Source organism: Onychostruthus taczanowskii, unplaced genomic scaffold, assembly GCF_017590055.1.
Source record: "Onychostruthus taczanowskii isolate IOZ18803 unplaced genomic scaffold, ASM1759005v1 scaffold57, whole genome shotgun sequence".
Classification (NCBI taxonomy): domain Eukaryota; kingdom Metazoa; phylum Chordata; class Aves; order Passeriformes; family Passeridae; genus Onychostruthus; species Onychostruthus taczanowskii.
In genome coordinates, this window is record NW_024503346.1 from 5,445,788 (window position 1) to 5,467,650 (window position 21,863).

At 40.8% G+C, this 21,863-nt stretch overlaps 1 protein-coding gene across 7 annotated transcripts in view; it reads right to left on the reverse strand.

Annotated features, from left to right (window-relative positions):
• DIDO1 (death inducer-obliterator 1) overlaps nt 1-21,863 on the reverse strand; it is a 52,957-nt gene that overhangs the window by 22,793 nt on the left and 8,301 nt on the right. For 5 of the 7 annotated variants that reach the window (XM_041417785.1, XM_041417786.1, XM_041417787.1 and 2 more), the window contains 6 exons: nt 12,894-13,083; nt 11,160-11,264; nt 9,948-10,848; nt 9,327-9,645; nt 7,212-7,427; nt 6,521-6,746 (listed from right to left, as the gene is read on the reverse strand). In XM_041417785.1, coding sequence (XP_041273719.1) covers nt 6,521-6,746; nt 7,212-7,427; nt 9,327-9,645; nt 9,948-10,848; nt 11,160-11,264; nt 12,894-12,978 — 1,852 coding nt within the window. In that variant the 5' untranslated portion in view covers nt 12,979-13,083. Of the gene's footprint in view, nt 1-6,520; nt 6,747-7,211; nt 7,428-9,326; nt 9,646-9,947; nt 10,849-11,159; nt 11,265-12,893; nt 13,084-20,582; nt 20,682-21,863 lie in introns of all 7 variants that reach the window. The other 2 variants (XM_041417788.1, XM_041417789.1) reach the window with 2 other exon arrangements.

The window sequence follows — 21,863 nt, forward strand, 5'->3', positions numbered from 1 at the left end:
CAAACCAGTGTGGTTCAGCAGTTTCCCACTGCCACTCACCCCATGTCCCAAGGAGTCATCTAACACAGCTGTGTGACTTGTGACAGGAATAACCTGAAGAGAGCAGAATTTCACCAACCACCCCCCCATCCCCCCCCCACCAAGCAATGGCCACTACCGAACTTTAATGAGTTCTTCCGACGTGAAACCTTTTGAAACTGAAACAACGGAGTAAAAGACACGGGTGGGCAGGTGCTTTAGCTGTCCTCAAGCACTCCACAACGGGAAGCTACTTACCAGTTCCGAGCCAGCTGTGCCCAGTCCCGTGCTGGGGCCGCCTGACACCTGAGCCTCGGGCACTGCCGAGCGCCGCTGGGTGCCCCGAAGCCCCCTCTGGTGGCACCGAGCACCGCTGCCCACGGCTGTGCAGATGAGATCTGGGACGGCTGCAGCTCCGAGCTGGTTTGACTGCTCTCTACTCACACCTGCTTCTGCAGGGCTTTTTGTCACTTCCCTCAAAGATACCTCAGTGCTAGCCCTAATTCAGACGTGTTGAGCTGCTCTTAAATCGGTTTCAGTGTTAGTTTTCACTGTTTCCTGCCCAACCTCTTTCCACTTTCAAGATCGCACTTTATTGCTAGCGTCTGACACATGCTGCCTGCCCCACTGCTGCTCTTCGAAAGCCTCCCTCAGTTCTGATCTGCACTGCAGTTAAGCTGCCTGTGTGCCAAGCCTCTACGTTTAGGCACACAAAGCAAACCTGAGACTCAGAGACAAGGGTCAGCCTATCCTGCAGTGATTCGTGTTCAAGCCAACCTGCAGCTCTGTGCTGATGCACATCTGTAGCTTTGACACACAAGCTTTATTTTAATCTACATGATACTGTAGTGATCTATCTGATCTCTGTTATACAGCTGCATCTTTACTCCTATGCCCCTCTTGAGGGAGAGAAGCACTATCTGAGGCAAAAAAAAGGGCTTCTTATTTTCCAGACTGTTCACGGATTGGCATCATCACTCCTTGCAGGGACAGGCCATCTTCAGGTTCCAAGTTCAGCACAGATCGGACACAGTGAATCAGCAGCGAACTTGACTCTAATCGCAAGTGATCACCTCAAAAAAATCCCCTTTATTTGGGGACTAGCAAAGAACTTTTTCACTGGCTATGCAGTCAAGTGAGCAAGTTCAAAGAACTGAAGTAAAATTAGTAAAAGAAAGCAAAACAGCAAGAGGGTGGTGAGTGTTTTTAATCAAACTTTCATCACTTTCAGTGTTGATGATGAGATAAACCACCCTCATATGCACAGTGTCTCTGGAAGCTGTACCAGGTTTCTGCCCCCCAACCCTTCCCCTGAGCAATGGTTCTCACACTGAATCCAAGCACCCCTGATGGCAGGAGTGCTGGCCTGCTGTCTCCGAGTGCCTCGGGTGTGCTGCTGGGTGTTCGAGAGGCACAAGCCAGGAGCAAGGACCAGCCTTCCTAACCTAAAGAGGTGGCAAAAATCTTCACGTGGCTGCCAGCCACAGGGCACGTGTGACATACCTTGCAGAGCAGAGAAGGGGAGCTCCAGTAGTTCACAGGCAGGAGATGAAAATGGCTCCCCAAGGATCCCAGTGCTCCTTTTAACTGGCTGGGTGCCAGGGGACGTCAGCTTCAGCACCACTATGGTCTGGTCTGCCTCCCTCCACAGGCAGGGCTCACGTCTCGTGCCAGCCCCAGGCCAGCACAGCCCCTGCCAGTCTCACGATGGGAGTTCAGCACTGGAGCCGCCAGGTTATTCTGCTGTACAGCCCTTCCAAAGCCAGGTCTCCAAGGTGAATTTTTCAGAACTTCTGGCAGACTCATCTTGGGTATGCTGATCATTACTGGTCTGCCAGCAGCCCTTCTGAAAACTCCTCTAGCTCAAACGTTTAGGCCAGACTACATACAGGGCAGCCAGGTGTCCCAGAAAGTGGACAGTACCAAAATCTGTAATTCTTTTCATTTCCCTGGTACTACTCAATACTTAATGCCTTTCAGGATGGGCCTACATTGCAGAATACAACATTAAGCAAGACACCTTGTCTTTCTAGGAGTCAATTCAGATGCCAGCAGTAGTTCAGTTGTAACAGTACGGAATCTGGCACAGCCTAGTTTTTCCTGTGGGGAAGCACTCATACCCAAAGGAATCCAGTTTACCTACAATCAATCCTGGAAGCAAACATACTTATGACTTAAGAAGCAAAGTTTCAGTAAAATATTTTTTTAAGCTATACCAACAGCAGTATATCCACATCCACTGCACTCAACAGCCACAACTTAAGGTGGCATGATCTTGCCTCAAAAGCAGCATTAGATTGGCACCAGGCTGTGGGTAGACAAGACCTTATCTTTTACTCTTCATATCTACTTAAAACTCCCTACATCACTATTACTTCCTGAGCCATAAATCCTGTCTTTAGTGCACTCTATATTCCTCCTGCTCTCTGCAGAGTGGTTTATTTTCTTTCTTTCCTGTCTTCATGCTGTTATTACATAAAGAAAAAAAAAATCAAGACACAAGGAAATGCACACAAATTATGCATGCTATAATCCTGCCATTTTGATACACAGCAGTTTCTGATGGTGGGGCATCCCACTATCCCTGTGTACCATTCTCAAAGTCTCCTGATTTTGTTAGAGGTGTACAGGAACAAACAGTCCAAGATTTGTAACTACACACGCACATCCTATTCCCTTTGTGTGTGGAAAAGTTCAGCTGCAGAAGAGATTAATACTGAAAATGGGTGACAAAAGGAAATTTGTATCACCAGAGCCAGGGCTCCTACTTCCAGGAGGTGGCAGCGTTGTTTCTTCGGAATTCCCTGCTGGGAAGCAGGAGCAGGACCACAAACATGGACGTTTTTCTGAAGGAAACTCCCGCTTCCAAACCCCACTTTAGTGAAGTACTGGTACCACATAAGGTATGACCATAATTTGCTATAAATTCACATTGTATCAGTCTGCAGTTAATGTAAACACAAGTTTAGTGATTCGATGGTCAAGTGCTTGTTGCTCTGAAGCTCTCCCACAAGAACAGTAACTTAAAGCTTCCTCTTGACCTTTTACCTAATAAACCCTCCTCACTTCCTGCATGCTTAGCTGCTCTTCTCAGGAAAAGCAGGCAAGCTATTTAAGACATTTTAACACCTGAATTGAGCAAATTGTCACTTTGTGTATTTAAGTCTAATAAATCAGGTGAACTTCAAAGCTTTAAAGCATTAATGAATACTTGCATACTTAGGACTGGGTAGTTTAAAAACTGGGATACTGCAAATGCTTACCCTCCTCCCCTCCCTTTGGGATTCATTTTCTATTTTAAAACTGCATTTGCTGCTGGCTTCTGCTTGACAATTATTAGCAAAAATACAGAAAAAAAATCTTACAAGTCCTGCTGTTATACCATGGATCTCTGAACAATATTCATAAATCTCAACAATCCACATACTTGTGTGAATCCGGAAGCCAGGATGACTTCTGAAATGCAATATAAGGGCTGAGCACTGCATATTAAATTAATAGTAGTTTTCCTAACAAAAGTAAAAGCAACTCTTCTGAAAGGAAATGTGACTCAGAGCTAATTTCCTTTTATATGTATACTTCAAATGCTGTCTGAAACTTTAGAAGCACTTGGACTTAATATTCGTTTATCAAATCAAGGTATTTCCCACGCTAGTTTTTAAATTACTCAAAAGGATTATTTCCACTGGGCACAGAAAGATGAAAAGAGAAAGACAGTGCTATTTTTCAGGCACCAGATTCTGACATACCAAGTCACTTCCAAGTACAGCCCTAACTCATATCCCCAAAAGACACAGGAAAGTTTGGAAGTGAAGCAACACAAAGTAATGGGGTAACAGAAGGAAAAAAATGTGACTGTTCTGCATAACTGCACAGTAGCAGCACCAAATATCTCTTTTCTTAAACAAATGCAGAACAGGTTGGGAGAAGGGCCCTGGTGGTAGGCTTAGATGCAAATACTCTATATGCTCTGACCAGCCAAGTACATCTTTGAAAGTGACTTGATTTCCTTGGTACTACTTAACAAAACAACTATTTCATGTAATAACAAAGCCTTGTAACTCACAAGTACTGAGTAAATACATAAAATAAATCTATGTTTGATACTTAACAAAACAACTATTTCATGTAATAACAAAGTCTTGTAACTGTCTGACAGTAATTATAAACTGTCTGATGTAAAGAGTATTAGAGTGGTTCTGTCAATCAAGTAAAGTTTTCATAATTCCTACAAAGCCTCCTGCACTGAAGTTGCAAACAAGGATTTGGTGAACATGGCTGGAAGCTCTGGAAGAACACAGGCAGCCTTCTGAAATACTGCTTTTGGAAGTCCTTTGCTTCTTCTGGACTACAAGTCCTTCATAATCAACGTTCAGAAATGCAGATTTCTAACGTGGGGGTTGCTTGGTTTTAAGATCTGCATCTAAACCAGACTTTGTTTGGTCCAATAAACATTTCTTCCTCGACAGACTAGCTCACACTTAAGAGACTTCTCACTCTCAGGTACCTGAAGTGAAGTGAGAGGACTCTCATGCATTTCCCTAATGCTGTAACTCTTAGGTTTTGAACAGCATGTAAAGATTTCTTAAAGAAATAAAATCTGGTAGAGTACTTTTGCAGATGGTGCATTGGCAGCTTCTCAGGAAGACTGCAGCTCAGACCTACCCACTGAAAAGCAGGACATTTTCTCACAAATACACAAACAATTTATCTGAGCATTTAGTAATGGCAGAGTTCCCACATATCAATGCAACTTACCTTAAAAAAAAATATCTGAGGTTTCTTCCTTGCATTTGATATGAGAGTTCTTCATCACACAAACTAGGCTGTTCTCTATTAGTTGCTAAAGTCTGGTATTTGCAATGTTTTAGAATCAATTTCACTATATAGCTGCAAGAATCCAGTTTTCTACTGGAAGTGGTTACATCTGTAAAACCTACAGTGTGGTAAAACTCAAGAGCAAATTCCCTTAAAAAAACCCTCAAAATTCCTGCCTCAAAACCTGTATTCCTGTCTTTTAGAAAAGAAACAAACCCTATAGGAATAAGGACATTTTAAGTGAAATAGTTCTATAGATACCAATAACTGTCAGAGTCAGAAAACTCTGACCAAAAATAAGCTCTTATGGTTTCATTTATGTATTTTTACTAATTTTAGTTACATTTAAAACACTACTGTTTCTGACAAAAAAAGCTAAATTTTCTTTAAAATAATCTAAAAGGAATGGAAGTTAATTAAAATATACACCTTAAGGGAATTTACTATACAAGAGATCAAGGGCCTAATATGCAGCAAAAATACACAGAGAAAAATTATAACCATTTAACTTTATGTGGGTAGAGACCATTAAAATAAATCTGGTATGTGCCATGTTCACCAACAGCAATTTAAGGTAGCTTGTGTTCCCTCAGTGCTTAAAAGCTCTAACTAGAAAATCTCATCTGAAATATTAAAGTTATCTGTTACTTTACATGTAAGTGGTCAATAATTAGGTTTACTTATCAAAATAAAATGTAAATTGGCTGAAGTGTGGTTACAAAAGCTGTGAGAACTGAATTTCTGATTCATTACTCTTCAAAGGAGTACAGTGGAGGTCACATGGTTTGTAACTGAAATGTCAGATTTCATCTCAATTTCCGTAACTGCATTATAAAACTACTCAGTGAGTCAATCAAGAAAACGTCATCAGCAAAGACTTGTTCAGGCTTCAAAGCAGTGTTTACTTACCTTTGCATGAGTGACAAGGATGCTACTCAAAACCTGCAAAAATATGCAAGGCAGTATCTCTGCCCAACATCCAGCTGAGATGTGCTCTTTTTTTGTGTGGATAATGTGTGAAATATGAACAAAGGGCAAAATAAAAAAAGAAAATAAAGGTAATAGAGTTCTGCCTCCCCCTCCCCCAGCATAAAAGTAAAGGATGGTCCTTAAGTTATTTCATGTAAGAAAGAAAAGCAGCAGGAGAATACTTGACAGTTAAAGCTGTTTGCAGGGGTGTCAAGTATCGTTGGATACCACGTTGAAGATTTCACTCTCAGCACCAGGCACTGAAAATGCAAGACCTGAGAGACAGGTGCCAAATCTAAATTACAAAAATACAATTGACATTAGTACAGGCAATTGCTGATTCACAGTGCACACTGCACAACCTTTTTGTAAAAATTAACACAAATGTCTCAATACTTACCTTCTAGATTAGAAACAGACACTTTCTTTATGGGAAAGATTTCAAGCTTAACCATGCAGTTTTCATCCAGAAATCAGATGGGTAGATCGACAGGCTCTTAATCATACAATTGTCATATGACACATATGAAACTCCTATAAGTGTCTCTCATTTGTGTGTATCTGTGTGTGAATCTTTGAAGGTGGAGAAAAGTAGTTTGGTGCCACATAAGAAAAAAACCCCCAAATCCTAAACTCCCTAGTTTTGCAGAGCCAAGAATGGATGGGTATTCAAAGAAAATATGATTATTCAGGAATATCCCTAAGCCATACATACATTTGAACAACAGTGCAGGTGAAATGGCAGCAGTCCTTTCAGGCTTTACAGCATTGTAATTATGATCGCTGGCCCAGGACGGCGTGACGGGTTCTGCCGCTGGCTCTCGAGCCGGAGCTTGGGTGTTTGCCTCAGTCTTGGCTGTGCTCACAACAGTCTTCTTCACATTCACCTCTCTTTTCTCAGGGAACTGTCTCTTTTGGTTTGAAACTGGTTTGATGCCCACCTGGATAATTAAAAGTAACTTGATTACTAATAATCAAATGTATTGCATATTCTACAAGAAGAGAGAATTACACACATGTACACCATTTTATAGCAAACTCCTTACTTTTATAGTGCACCATTTGAAATTATTTGATTGCTTCAAAACCCAGTAATTTGAAGTTTAGTTTAAGAAGCCAAAATTAATCTGACTTAAAGTAAGATAAAGATGCAATTACTTAAAATATCTCCTTGCAAAGGCTGTCTAGATGGCAACGACTTTAAAAGTACTATCTCCATCTAGAGGCAATTATTAAGATTCTTTTTTTAAACTACAGAAAAACATTTTATTACCCTTACCACAGGAAAGGCAAGAAAATAACAAAAAAAGCAACAGAAAGCTCCTCTTCCATGCAGAACTTGGTGGGTTTTATTGAGTCAAAAAGCAGAGCACAGAAATAAGACTGGATCATGAACACAAGCTTACCTGCTGCTGAGGTTTTGGCATGCCAGGCTTTTCAGATTTTGGTTTGATCCTCTCTTTAGGTTTTGGTTTTGCATCCTTGCCAGAACTCAAGATTTTCATGGTGGCAGCAGCGTGCTTCAGGATGCAGTCATTGCTGCAGTACACGGAGTCGGGCTGGGCCACGTTGAAACAGCCGGGGCCGATGCACTTGGAAGCACCAGGAGCTTCAATTACCTCCAATACAGAGAGAAATGGAGCGAGGTCAGACTTCAAATGGGAAACAGCAGGAACACGGAGAAACGCTTACACAGCTCACGTGCAGACTCTGCAGCTCTGACCTGCACAACTGCCAGCGTGAGAACAGCAGCTGTTCATGACACCATACAAACAATCCATGCAAATGTAAGGATTTCACTTCTCTAGCACGTCTTCTTCAGGACGTGCTGCATTTTCACTTGGTTGGTCTGCTAGCCCTGAGATAAAGGAGGCTGGTTTCCTAAATTTTCAAGTCCCGTAAGTACACAAAAGCTTTCTACTGATCCTCTACATGATGTGAGAAATGTCCTTAATAATGCAAAGCTGGGTTCTCAACAGCAAGGTCTCTAAACCATCCCCATCCCCCATCAGCTGCTGTCCTCAGTCATGCACACATGCAAGAGGAAGCACTCAGGTGTACAGATTATTCTTGCTCTAGAGGTTTTACCAATTCTAATTTTAGAATTCTCCAACTTACATAAAATGCATTCTTATACACAATTTTCACATAGCCTCTCACTCCTTAGACATTTATAGGTTTGTCTCTGCAACCTGAATTTTCCTCCAATTCAAAAGCACTCTCCATTTATATCAAGGTGTTACAGATTAAGAACTTCCTCTTCCAGTGTTATGATTCAGACAATAACACGTTCCTTGAAAACAGAGTGCATTAAGTTGAGGTCTAGAAATACTTGAAAACTCTTTAGTCTCCAACCTATCACCCCCAGATTTTAGTCTCCTAAATTACTCCTAAAAATGACACAAGACACTCACAACTACTGTAGTTCTGAACAACCGCTCATCATCTGCAATTACCAACAGTAAATTTTTCAGGAATATTTCTAGTTAAATAAACATTATTTGCATAGTGCAATTGAATTCTCTGCAATCAAAAGTCAGTACACAGCTTTATCTGCAGCAGCCTGATAAAACCTGGATTTGGGAATTTTCCCATTATGTACACACTTAACAGAGAAGTAAAGATAAAGAGCACTTGGTGATATTCAGTAGCAGAGCCAACAGCAATGGACTCCCAAAAACTTTTGTGTACAAATGTATTTGAAAATATTTTTGAGAATACTGTTTTCCACACATTTATCTTAAAACAGTAAATATTTATATATTCATCTCAAACTGTTCTTTCTATACATTAATCTCACTGTGCTGCCATGGTCAGCTCTGAAATCTAAAGGGAAATGTCCAAGACACTGGCACTACTGCAGCACCTTAGGCAGAACAACGACAACCACTGTAGCACTTGTTTTTATACTTCATGTACATTAAGCTAAAGAAGCTTCTATGCCTTTCCAATTGGGCATGGAACTTTATATTACGAAATTTAAACTTCAAATTTTGAAGTAGTCCAAAATGCACATTTTTAGCTATAAAAAGGCAGTATAACTATTTGCTGATAACCTAAAGCAGTTCAGAACAAAAATCAGAGCTTCAAAGACTAATTGGAAGTACAGCTGGAATTAACTCCAACAGAGACTTGCTCATGTTAAGTAAAAGGTTTCACTAACATTGAAAATGGTCCAAAATGTTTGAGATTATTTCAAAGATAGTATAAAATAGCACAGCATTCTAGTACTTTTATTAAGAGAACACATCATTGCTTGACTTCCAAAACAGTATTCAAATAGGGAGAACAGCACAAACTACTTCCTACACCTATATAAAGCTTTTAAATCCCTCACTTGAAACTAAATTTAATTCCTGAACTGACAGAACTATGGATAAACTTTTGCTAACCAGCAGTGCTCAGTGGGCTGTTCAGCTTAAGTGTAGCTCTAAAATCAAGTCAAGATTTATAGCCATACAGGTCATTGTCTCCATGTACTCACTGAAATATGAAAAATAAGAAACAATTAAAATACTTACAGGTTGAAATATCTTTAGTTTTTTCTTTCCACTTGGATTTGCAGCTTTCTCAATCCTACCCTTGATTCCTTGGTCCTCAACTGATTTTTGTTCAATTGTTCCTATGCTTGTGAACTCTGTGCCATCCGCATTTCCTTGCTCCATTTTAGCTTCCTGCTGGTCTAGTTCTGAAACAGGCTCATCCTGTCCCTGGAGAATGGTGCAGTTTGGACAGATATAGTCCTCACCATTCCTCTCCAACAATCGCCCTCGAGCCTCAGAAATACCCACGCAGTCACCATGAAACCATTCCTCACATCTATCACAACAAATCATAAACCTGAAAAAAAAAACCCACCAAGGAACAGTAAAACAGTGTGAAATGAAAAGACAACATTCAATGAATATTTTAAGCAACACAATTTTAGCACCCCAATAAAGCACCAGTGCACGGTTCTGCCTCACTGCTTTATTTCTGTATTTGTTTATCCTCTTTTAAGCATTTGTTCTATAAACTCCCTGCTAAAATTCAGTATACCCAAAAGCTCATCCAAAAAGTTACCACTAGCATCTAGCATAATTTTTAATCACAGAAAAATTCCAAGGCCTTGCACTGTGTCTGCAGCTGAGCCCTTTGCCTACCTGTTGTTATGAGGCTGACGACAAATACAGTACAGGGCGTTTGGGTCGTAGATCTCAGACTCGGGTTTGCTTTTGGGCTGTTCTTCAGGTTCCTCATCTGAGAACCCCTTTGCACCAGGGGCAGGCTTCTCCTCCTTCTGAGCCTCAAGATCTTCAGTGTCCTCAGACACAACCACCTGACTTGCAATTTCAATGCTGTCTGCAGTCTCAGGCTCCTGTTTGACAGACAGCTCAGACTCACTCTGTTTTTCAGGTGTGACATCACCTGTTTTGGCAGGATCTTTTTCTGAATTCCTTTTCCTCAGGTGGTTCTGCACATCCCTCAACACCAGCTGAGGTTTCTGTTCAACACGTTTCTTTCTTAGCCGATTCTGCAGTTCCTTTAGTGTTAACCCATCACTGTCACTATCAGAAGTAGCATCTTCCTCTTCCTCCTCCTCCTCTTCTTCTTCCTCTTCCTCTTTTGTGGGTCTGCTTTTAGGGCTTTTTTGCTCCTTACAACTCCTGGTGCAAATCCTCCGAGTGACAGGTTTTGTATCTGGAGTGCTCTCAACACTGTCTTCAGAAGCAGTTTCAGCATCAGTGGCTGGCCCAGAGGCTGCTTCACTGGAGTCCTCCAGGGTGGTGGGAACACTCCTCCTCCCCCTGCGCCTCACCGTGGTCAGGAACTCTTCCACCCTCTCTGTGCGCTTCGGCTGCCGCCCGCTCCTCCGGAGGTTTATGCCTTGCTGCTGCTGAGGCTGCTGCTCACTGGAGTCCACGTCGGCGTCTCCTGCACCCTCTCTCTTGGCAATCGTGGTCCTCCGAAACCCCCAGGTCTTCCTGAACTCTTTACTTGTTGGCTTGACAGACTTTTGTTCCTCCTCATTGCTTTGCTCGCCTTTGTCATCCAACACTGATGCTAAAAACAAGGGAAGAGTTAATAAAGTGGTGGTGATGAACGATGTGCTTTCTTATAACCTTTTTTCAATCTGTTATTTTCGCTACGACATCTATGTATCTCTACTTCATATGATGAGCCTCAAAACAGATAAAATATTTTCTTGTGAATGTAGTGCAACAGCAGTAGCAATTAAATACATCACTGATCACTGTGACAACATAATCCAGCTGCTCCTGTTACAAACTCTTGAGTTATTTAAAATAATTTACACACATACATACATGACAGACAAATAAGCACATTTTTTATTGCAAAGGAAGAACTCTTACCAGGAGAACTGTTTTCCATGTTGTCAGTATTAGGTTCAGACTCGAATGGCACTGTGTTTCCAGCTTGTTCCATAGCACAGGCAACACTGTTCCCACTCTGAAATGCTGAACAGAAACAAAATGTCCAAAACTCTCACTCAAAAATATTCATAGCCCAAGTAATTAGTAAATACTCTGATTTCAGTATTAATTGTAACAAGCACTTATATTTCAAGCCACAAATGTTCCTTTGTTCTACTAAGTTAAACATGTAGGTCTGGATACTGTACTGACATTTTATTGAGAAGCATTAGGATTTCTGATACTTTCTGGTTATTTCTCAAAAAAAATCAAGCAAACAAAAAGCATTAGGATTTCTGATACTTTCTGGTTATTTCTCAAAAAAAACCCAACCAAACAAAACACTCCATGGTATGAATCTACCCCCTGGGGCTTGTCTGGGCAAAAACTCTACAGCAGTTCTACTCACTTCTGTGTGGAATGAAATGCAAGAAAGGCTGGTCCTTGACATGGTTATTTACAAAAATGTTTTCAGCCTACATCATCTACCAGAATGACCCAAGAAAAAAACTGATTCAGCAAAGAACCTCCAACTGTCACAGACTCAGCTACAAAAAAAATGAAAATCTGTGCACACAACCAGATCTGTTTTCTCAAAAGTCTTTCCCAGTTATTTGAGAAGGCAGAAGCAAATGACAGAAATAAATGGAGGATCTGTATTTTGATGACATCAGGAATAACCTGGTTTGAACAAGTATTAAAGCTGATCTATTTCCAATGAGCTGCATGCCCTGGAACTGCTCCTAAGGGCACAGACACTGCACTGCAGCCACTGCAGTGACACTGCTCCCAGGGAACTGGAACGTGCAGTGCTAACTGCACCTCAAAGAACAGGCTAAACAAAGTTATCTGAAAACAAAGGACACACCCCAACTCTCCCCAAGGATGTTTCTGGATATGGTATCCCTGGCTGAGGAATTGCAAAGGTCCACCAAAAGGGAACGTAAGCAGAATTCCCAGATAACAGCACTGAAGAATCAGATGTTTTTAACAGCTGTACATAACACAGCTACAAGTTTTCAGAGACATCCTTCAGCAAGCTTTTCCCAGTTTTCCAGTGTTCCTGGGAAAAAATGCCTCCTTATTTCATATACTGCATCACTTCCATCACTGTTCTGTCTTAACACAATCCCTCCTCTGCAAATCCTCTGCTTTCAGTGTTACATTTAACACTGCTGGAACAGAAATGTTATGGGGCAATGCTATGGAAACAAAAATCTATGCAGATATGCTGAAAAAAATTAACACTTCAGATGTAACTGTGAATACTATAAATGTCCCTGGAAAAGCAGCAGACGTCAGGACATCAATTTAAATAGCAACTGATTACTTTTAACATTACAGACAGAATAAAACATGAAATTTAAGCCCGCAGTACACAGGCAAAGAGCTCAAACTGCCTCAACCCAGTATGAAATTCCCTTAAGTTCCCCCATTAAAAAAAAAAAAAAAAATTTTTCAACTATCTTTTTAAACAGCACTAAAATTATATTTGTACCAAAAATGTCACAATATAATTAAGGGAGCAACTCAAAACATTTAACGTTTACATCTCTGTTTACTCTGGAACATGAAGAAACGCTCAAACCTAAAAGCAGAAGTCACCCAAATTCTGAGGCAGAAATTTCAGCTAAAACAGAAATAACTAAGAAGGCTCTCCAATGTCCTCAGTACCTGACACAGCATCAGAGGCTCGAATGGTTTCTCCTGGAAGGGCTGAGCCAGAGGAGGGCAGCAGAGGATCAGAATCATTCAGCATCCTCCAGCCAGCTCATGCTGAATTTCCTGACTCACAAGTGCCACAGTGAATCTCTGACTTGTCAGCAGGTCCAAATGCTATCAATCCTCTTTTTCCTGCTGGCTCCTGGAAGACACAAAAGGACAAAATAAGGCATCGATATATTTATTAACATATCTTACTGTTGTTTAACTAAATTTGGAATTGTTCTGCTTCTATTACATTATAAAGCGAATTCCATTATTTTGCCTTCTTGGCAAGTTTTGCACTTTCAGAAATACACTGCAACTGGAAAAAAAAAAAAAAGTCAAAATTAAGCAATACCACCTCCCCAGTTACCAACAGCCAAGACCTTTGAAAGAAATACAAAAGATTATTGCACCCTCATTAATTCATTTAGATTCAATTAAGATTTCCAGAACAGCAACAAAACTGTAATGAAGAATTTAGTCTATGTGCAGCATTGAAAAGCATTCTGGGAGTGTAATTTACTAAGTGCAGACTGCCAATGAAAATACAGAAACGCTTTTCAACTCCATTAGCACTGCCCAGCTTACAACAGGGCAGATTTACTGATTGATACAATATTTCAATCCAGGAGACACTGCAGCTTTCAGTGCCTGAGTCTGATCATCAGCAGGCAATGCCTGCACTAACCCAAAGCAGCCTCCCAGACTTCAAGAGCACTGGAAAAGAATTTGGGAGGCAAAGGACCAGCTGGACAGGATGAACTGGACTATGACCTCAATTAGCGAAGACAAAAGAACGAAACTGAACACAGACCCTGTGAGTCAGCACCCTGCAATGAAAGGTGCAGGGGAACTGCCACAGCAACTAAAACAATAATAGTTCTCTGAAAGGAATAAGAATTGGTTATTAATACTTCAGGTGAGGAGACATACAAATTTTAAAATAGGTTAGATAATCCCTCAGACATCTTAATATATAGTCTAACTTTGATTTTTAAACAATGCCTTTTTTTATTTTTACAAATCTCTGAAGCCCCAGCTCCTAAAGCATCTCAGCTCTTCAAAAACCACTTCTGACTTCCTAAGCAATAATAACCTCCAGGTGTTGTCCAATGTCACTGTCCCAAAAAATAAGGAATGGGGAAAAGACAAAACCTCCCCAAACGCAATTTTCATCAGTGGATCATTTTATTTCATGAATTACAAATGTCAAGATTTGCATGACAGACAGAGCAGAATTAGTACAAAAAATACCAATTGTACTAACTGGAGTACAGAGCTGGACTCACACCAGCATTTCTTTTCGCCCCTGTGCCTTTTCTGTAGGGGATTATGTACATTCTTTGCCTCAGCCAACCACTCCAAGAACAGGAGGAAAAATTAAACAGCAAAAAAGAACAGAACACACTCATTATAAAAACCCTGGTGCTGTATCTCATGGCTCTGAATACCTGCTCTAATAGGTATTTTGCTCCACTGCCTGAATCAGGGATTGTGTCCAGGGACTGTCACTGAGTTTAAAGTGCCTCCTTCCATGGTGTAGTTCTGTAAGAACCTTTCAATCTCCCTGTTCAGAATCTCCAACTCATCACACATCATGCAATTTTTAAGTGATATGCCTAAAGGGAGAGGACAGTCAGCTAATCACTTAACTCTGTATTAAACTATGAAACAAACTCAGCCTGTAGCACACACAGAAAGTACCTCCTGTTTGGGCATTTACCCTGAAGAAGGAACTGTGTGCAGGGCTGTGTTCACAGTGCTGCACCTGGGCATTCAAGGCCCTGTGTGCAACTTGCTCTTCAAATGATGTTTGAGTGACCAAGTATCACAATTCCACAACATTCCAAACCCAGAACCAGCACCATCTCCTAGGAGACACAGCTGGTTGAACACAAAGTGCATTTTCCAGGGTGGCTCACTGCCCACCCAGTGCCCCTCAGCTGCACAGGGTCCAGCTCTGATGTAACACAGAACAGCAGTAACACCTGTGATACCTGAAAACAACAAAGATTCTATGCCAGAATCATTCTTCTTTTTGCTGTAGTAGATATTATCTAATTGTTATTACCTGTATTATCACCATAACCTATGGGAAAAAGATTTACAGAACTCCAATTTTAAAATAATTCCAAATTTGAGAGATATAAATATACAGTGCACTTAAACCCTGAAGTTACAGATCCCATATGTTTGCTGTAAAATGCCGGGTTGCTTCTCATTATTGTTTAGTATCTCCACTTTTTCCTTTCCCATGTGGTTCAAAATATTTTTCATGAAAAAGAGGAAGTTTCACACTTACTTTACATGCGCCTGCTCTTGCAGAATTGCTTATTAATACAGACTAAACTTAGGTGCCTAAAATAAGCTGAAAAATCAAGTATTATCAAAATAAAAGGATGAAGCCTTAACTCACAACTATACTTTGCACTTCTAAGCAAATGTTCTGCAAACTGCCTGCAAAAATATTTACTACAACATATGGTAGCTTTGGAATCTTCAAATACCTCTTCCTCTTCCAGATTCAGTGGGACTTTTTGTTCATTTTGTTCTGTTTGTTCTTAAGTTCAGTGTTCAGCTGCAGCTGAGATACTCACAGAAATGTCAACAGAAGCAGAAAACTGGCAATCTCGTTTTAAACGAGCTGAACATCCAGGATTTTACTTATTTCTCCTAACATAGTATATTAATCACATTTCTGAAATTGAAAGTTCCAGCTGGAAACTAAAAATTATTGTATTTCTCCTAGTAGACAATTCCCATGAGCATCATCCTGTCTTTCCATGTTAGGTAACTATAACATTATGCAGAATATTAGAAGGGATATTTTGTTGCTCTGAAAAAACAAGAGGCAAAAAACCTCTATAAATTATGGGCAAGCTAACATTAACAAACATATTCAAAAGGCCAAGTTCCTGCTGAGGTTCACAGCTTCTGTGAGAAGCAGTCTCCAGTGGGAAAATGTCTAAGGTTTTCAGACCAACTATAAATGAATTCAGAAATACAAATCAGGAGTCGCTGCAGCAGCATGAGCATTCCAGTGAAACAACAGTCACTTAACTGAAGTGGAGCATAAAGCTGATGCACAGTATCTCAAGAAAGAAAGTCCAGTCAAGGAAATATTTATTTAGTCTTTTCTTCTCCCATCAGTTTTCAGATAAAATGTTTCAAATTGTCCAAAATAAATGAGGCACTTGATTTCATTCTGGACTTAAATTCCAGAAGCAACAGAAGCACAGAGGTATTATAACCCAGAAAAATCACAGAGCTGTCACAAGCTTTTAATTTCAATTTGGTCAATTATTCTCAAGTAGTAACAACCCCAAAATCACAGGGTTGCTACACTGCAAGAGCAGAGAGCCCAGCACTCACATTCAGTAGCCCTGTGGATTTTCCAACTACTGCAAACCCTTCTGGTTTTTAATAAACAGACTGAAGACACTCCAGAGCAGACTCAGCAGCCAAATTAATCAGAGATTGAAAACAGAGTCCCAGATTTCAAATCCTGCTACTGCAACACCTCACAACAGACACTAAGAATATAATTTCCAACACACCTTCACTAATCAAATAACATCCCCTTGTAATCTCCTTTTCACATTCAGACAATACCTCACCGGAAGCATTCTCTTATCTACTGCCTTCCATTGTGAGCCAGCACGAAGCAATCACAGGTGAAAAAGGAGAGATTATCTCTGCCAGTAACACAGAGCTGAGACATTCATGGCAGGATGGGCTGGAGAGACCTGGATCTGCTGCTGCTGACTTCATTAAACCCTTTTCAGGATGCCCAAGATAATATCTTTGAGGTGACAGAGCAACTTGTTCAAGAGCATCAATATTTGCCCTTTTTTTGTGTTTTTCTACATTAAGAACGATTCAATAAATTATGACAAATATTCATTCAGATGGGAATTTCCCCCTTTTTTTTTTTTTTCTTCATTTCCCTGAGGAGGAAATAAAAACTCAATGGGTCCTCTGACTGCATAACGGTTTTGTCTTTACTGGAACTGATTATTTTAACTGCATTAAGAATTCCATGCTTCAGGTAACTGGGAAGACTTCAGTCTAGAAATTATCTTGAAAGGAAGCCTAGTAATAAAACCTCTAACATGAACTAAACCCATCCCACAAAAACGTCACTTCTTGTTTATCTGAGGACTTGTGTACAAAAAAAGTCTGTCAATAGTCAGGATAAATTCTTCAGCTTTAGCTTACTGGGGATTTTACTCAGTTTGAGGAATATGCATGAAAGACCAGTGATCTTCATTCTCTCCTTCTCACATCTAGATAGCAAAATATGCCACATTTTATTCCCTGATCTTGGATGTCAGCACCCTTCAACACTCAGCCAATTGCTGTAATCTGCACCAAAGCTGGCGTCTCATTAGGGATTACACCAGCCCCTTGCACGAATACTTTAGTCCAAATGATTAACACCTGACACCTGCTCATTCTTATCTGCTGCTTACTGAATTCTACAGGAACGCTGTGATTTGGAAAGATCACACACGCCTGACACCTGCTCATTCTTATCTGCTGCTTACTGAATTCTACAGGAAGGGCTGTGATTTTGAAAGATCACACACATACTCACCCCTACACAAACACCCTTGGAAAGAAGATTTGCTCCTGTTTAAGACTTGTGATAGACAACATTTACATCTTTTAGATTTTTAAAGTCTTCATACTGAAACTCCAGTTACAGTTTTAGATACATTAAGGAAATGCAATGGCCATGCCCCAAGGACAGGATGGAAATCTCAAAAATTACAATGGCCAGTGTAAGGTTCTGAACATGAGAGCTGGTGAGAAGATACTCTTTGCATCTGCAAAGAAATTCAAAGCAAGATTTTACACCAGCTAGGTTTTCAAAGCGGGTATCATTCATTAGTGACCAATTCCATGTCCTTGTCCTAACAGAAATCCAGTCCGTCCCAGTATGTAAGATACTAGTTAGGGTTAGAAAGACTTGTATATGGTTTTTAGACGCATTTTTCTACAGGTTTCTTCAAAATTTGCTTCATATGCAAAGTACTTGGCTGAAACAATGATATCCCAGTCAGGTTTCTTAAATATCAAAGAAACTGCAGGATTTTACAAACAGGGCAGAAAACATCATTTCCAGGGTGCCATAACAGTGATTTCAGTCCAAACTTCCACTGTCTTCTCATTTTAATCCCTGTGAAAGGGTTACTGGGCTTGGCCTATGCTAACCTCCTTTAAGTGTTAAAAATTCCTAATCAGCAAATAAGACCATATGAGCAAAACCAAAACAGTGTGAGAACTCATGTAAGGATTTCATTTCTGATGCAAATAAATGCTGGCATGGCTCAGTTGATGCACTCCTACTCAGAAGATTGATCCCATTGAAAATTATTCAGCATCCTTTTTTGGCAAAGATGACAGGTGGAAAATCTGCACTTTCTGCTAAGCAGCAGCACAAGTAATCCCTCACATCAACAAGCACTACAAAAGCAGCCCTATGCATGCCAGGAGGGCATCCATACTCTGTACAGGAACAAGCAGTTCCAGTGAGAACAGGGACAAAAGTGCAATCCAGTGACCCCCAAGAACAGCAGAACAGGTTCTGCCCTGGCCCTGGAGATGCTCCCTCCACCTGCTCAGCCATGAAAGATGCAAGGACTGATACTCTTATCAGCAAGGAAAGCAACAGAAAGTCAGATTCCACAGCACAGCCAGTCTTTTATTTTCATGTAAAACATATCCACTGCTTGCTAATTTAAGCATCTTATGAAGGAAGGGAAACTTCTTCCAAACAGTTGCGAGATGGACCTTGTGACAAAGAGAGGCAATGAGAGCTGAAGGATGAGAGGTGAAAGTCCTAAAGCTTAAGTCTGGATATTGTGACACACAAAAACTCTGGCCCTAACTCCTCCCCTGTCCTCCAAATAAGTTACTATATCACTGCTTGCCTGCTATAGCCAAGCTGCAGCTCAAGGTCAAAAGTCCAGACATTTCTGGTAAACACAAGAATTTTATGCCAGAAGTTTACATTTGAAACATCATGTTAGAAATCAAGTTTGCATAAAATCACAGCATTTCAATGCTTATAGTTAGACCTAAAAGAAGAAAACCAAAGAGAAATAATACTACAAAACCTGTAACACTTACCTCTAAGTGCTTTGCTGCCTATCATTAAACACACTAAATTAATTCCAAGATTACAAACAAAGCCATCACCTCCTCTACCTACAATACTTACAACTTAAAAGTGGCAGTTCATTTCTTCCTATTCTGGAGTCAATGTATTATTTCCATTTTAAAAATTTAACAAGCTTTTCCATTTGCAAGATGCAGACTGAGCAGTAACACAGCCATGCTCCTCAGGAACAACCCAGCCTAATTTAAGAAACCTGTGCTCTTCTTAAACACCACAGGAAGCAGTAATTATTCTAGGCCAGGAAGAACAGCAAAATTAAGACAAAATGTCACCAAAATCTAGTTTTAAGGGAGCTTTTCGTATGAGGACAGTATTTCAATCTCTGATGCACAGAGCACGGCAAGGTAATGATTTGTCAGGGATGGCACCATGGACACCTACAGTCCAGTCTCACACCACACCTCAGTCTCCTCAGACCTGCTGCTTGTGCCCTCACCCCATCTCCCATCACAGACAGGCTCTACTCCTTGTAAAGCCTCATTTTTCAGTGTGCTGGGGAGTATCCCATTGAGTTTCTGCCAAAAGCAATGGAAAAGAACTGGTTTGGGAGGTCAGGCTGTCCAGAAATGGTTGAAGCAGAGGATGAAGAATTTGCACCCTTTGAAGGTGGTGCAAAGAAAGGGTGTTTATGGTACCAACACTACAGGAGGGCAAAGCTCCCTGAGGACACCTGAGCACACCAATGCAGTGAGATGATCAGAGAGAGCAGGTTAGCAAAAAATGAATCCAGAGGTTTCTACACATCTGTTGAGATCCCATTCCTCAATCTCCCTCAAGAAACCTTTGAAGTCACTGTAGGACCCTGAGCTGCAATGACGTGGTGCCATGAATTATTCAGCAGTGCCCATCTGCACCCCTCTCTGCAGCTGGGACACCAGGACATTTCAGTGGAGCTTTGTGGTCTGCAGCCTTTTTATGTTTGGTGCTGAAAAATTCTTTCAAATATTCATGGTATGAACACTTATCCTGCCTTGGTACAGGAAAGCCTATAAAGTGCACATTCACATGACACCACATACCAACACACAGTGCTGATGACAATCAACTAATGAGATTTAAAATGTAAACAAACATTAACTACTTTTTTGAAATTTTCAACTATGCAGAAACAAGTTTTCAATCACCTTCTGGATTCTTTCATCATGAAAAAATGAGACTTAATACATTTATAAATTTCACAGGAACAATACTTTTCAAAAGCAGAAAATAATGAAGAGTTTAACTTTAAAATAAACTTTAGAGCAAACCAATTTAACAGCTTACTTTTTAAAATACAAGGAAATTGATTAATTCCAAGAAGAAACAGCTTCCCTTAAAAACAAGATCACTCATTTGGTCTCTGTACTTGCAATAATAAAGATGCTAACCATACCAAATTAAAATGTTTTTAGTCACACATTATAAACCCTCTCTGCTGTGTCAAACTAAAACACCTTCAGGCTTCCATGGTTTCTGTCAGGCTGCTCACTTACCTTACACAAGCCTCACAGAAGGGCCAGTGCCTCCCAGGATGGAAACCTGTGCTCACACAGGACAGCAGTCCTGCACGTTTGCAGGGAGTGTGGGACCTCCTGGAAGTGAGGAATTTCATGTGTGTGCAGAGCAGATTATCAGATTAGCAGCACACAGAGAGCAAAGACAAGGAGGGACTCCACAGCACAACAGAACTGCACCAAGCAAAAACACAGAGCAGCTCCCTGGTTTATGCCAAGCAAAACACACACACACACAGAGGTTTATTTTGATGTCTTTCAGGTTAAAACCCTCTTACTTCAGACTGCAGCACACAGGACCCGAGCAGTCAGGAGAAAAAGGGATGGACTGCTGGGTAGGTCATGCACAGAATGAAAATGGCACCAGGCATTACAGGCAAAAAGAGCTTCTTTGAGCCAGACTGAATTAACAGTTAAATTCAGCTCAATAGCAATTTCTCATAGAAATACTCAAGGCACTTTAGCAGCAGGCCCATCAGATACCTGGCAAACACGAATATTTAATTTAACAACAGATCCTATCTGTACTACAGGTGTTGCCTGTCACAACTGCACAAGTCAGGAACGTTAAGGGCTACAACCCCTAATCAACAGAGCTGTGCTGGCACAAGTGCCTCACACTGCTGTAACCTGGGCTGCAAAACTGCACTTTCACCAGTCTGTGCTGTTTGCAGGGTGGGACACGTGAGCACCACCCTGTGTGTGCAGTGGGCTCTCAGTGCAGCTGCACATGGAACCTCGGCTCCATCACAGGCCCCTGCAAGCAGGGAAGCAGGAAAAAGATTTGGAAAGCTCCATCAAATTCCTCGGGAGAAGTTAAGTTGGCAAATGTAGGTAGGTGTGTAGGCAGGAGAGGCTTTGCCAGCTCAGCTCTGTGTCAGAAGCTGGGGACAGAACTGTGACAACAGCACTGACAAACTCCAGTAATCCCTAACACAAGGCACTCGCACTGTGCACATCCTGCAAGCTGTAAGCCCATAACTGTGTTTGGGAAACAAAATTCATATTGACTGTAGTGCTTTTGGCATTTATAAAAACATTAATTTAAAGAGGGAAGTAAAGTATTACATACACGTCATTTTAATCTTCTAGTCAGAGCTCCATGGGTAGCCTAGGCAGATACTGACTTAGTAACAGACTGACATTTGGCATTTCACTACTCCTACGACACCTTCTGAAGCCTTTACTCACATTCTTCTGAGTAAGATACTCACCCTAACAATGAAAATTTAGCCCCCAAAAAACTGAGGTTTTGAGTCA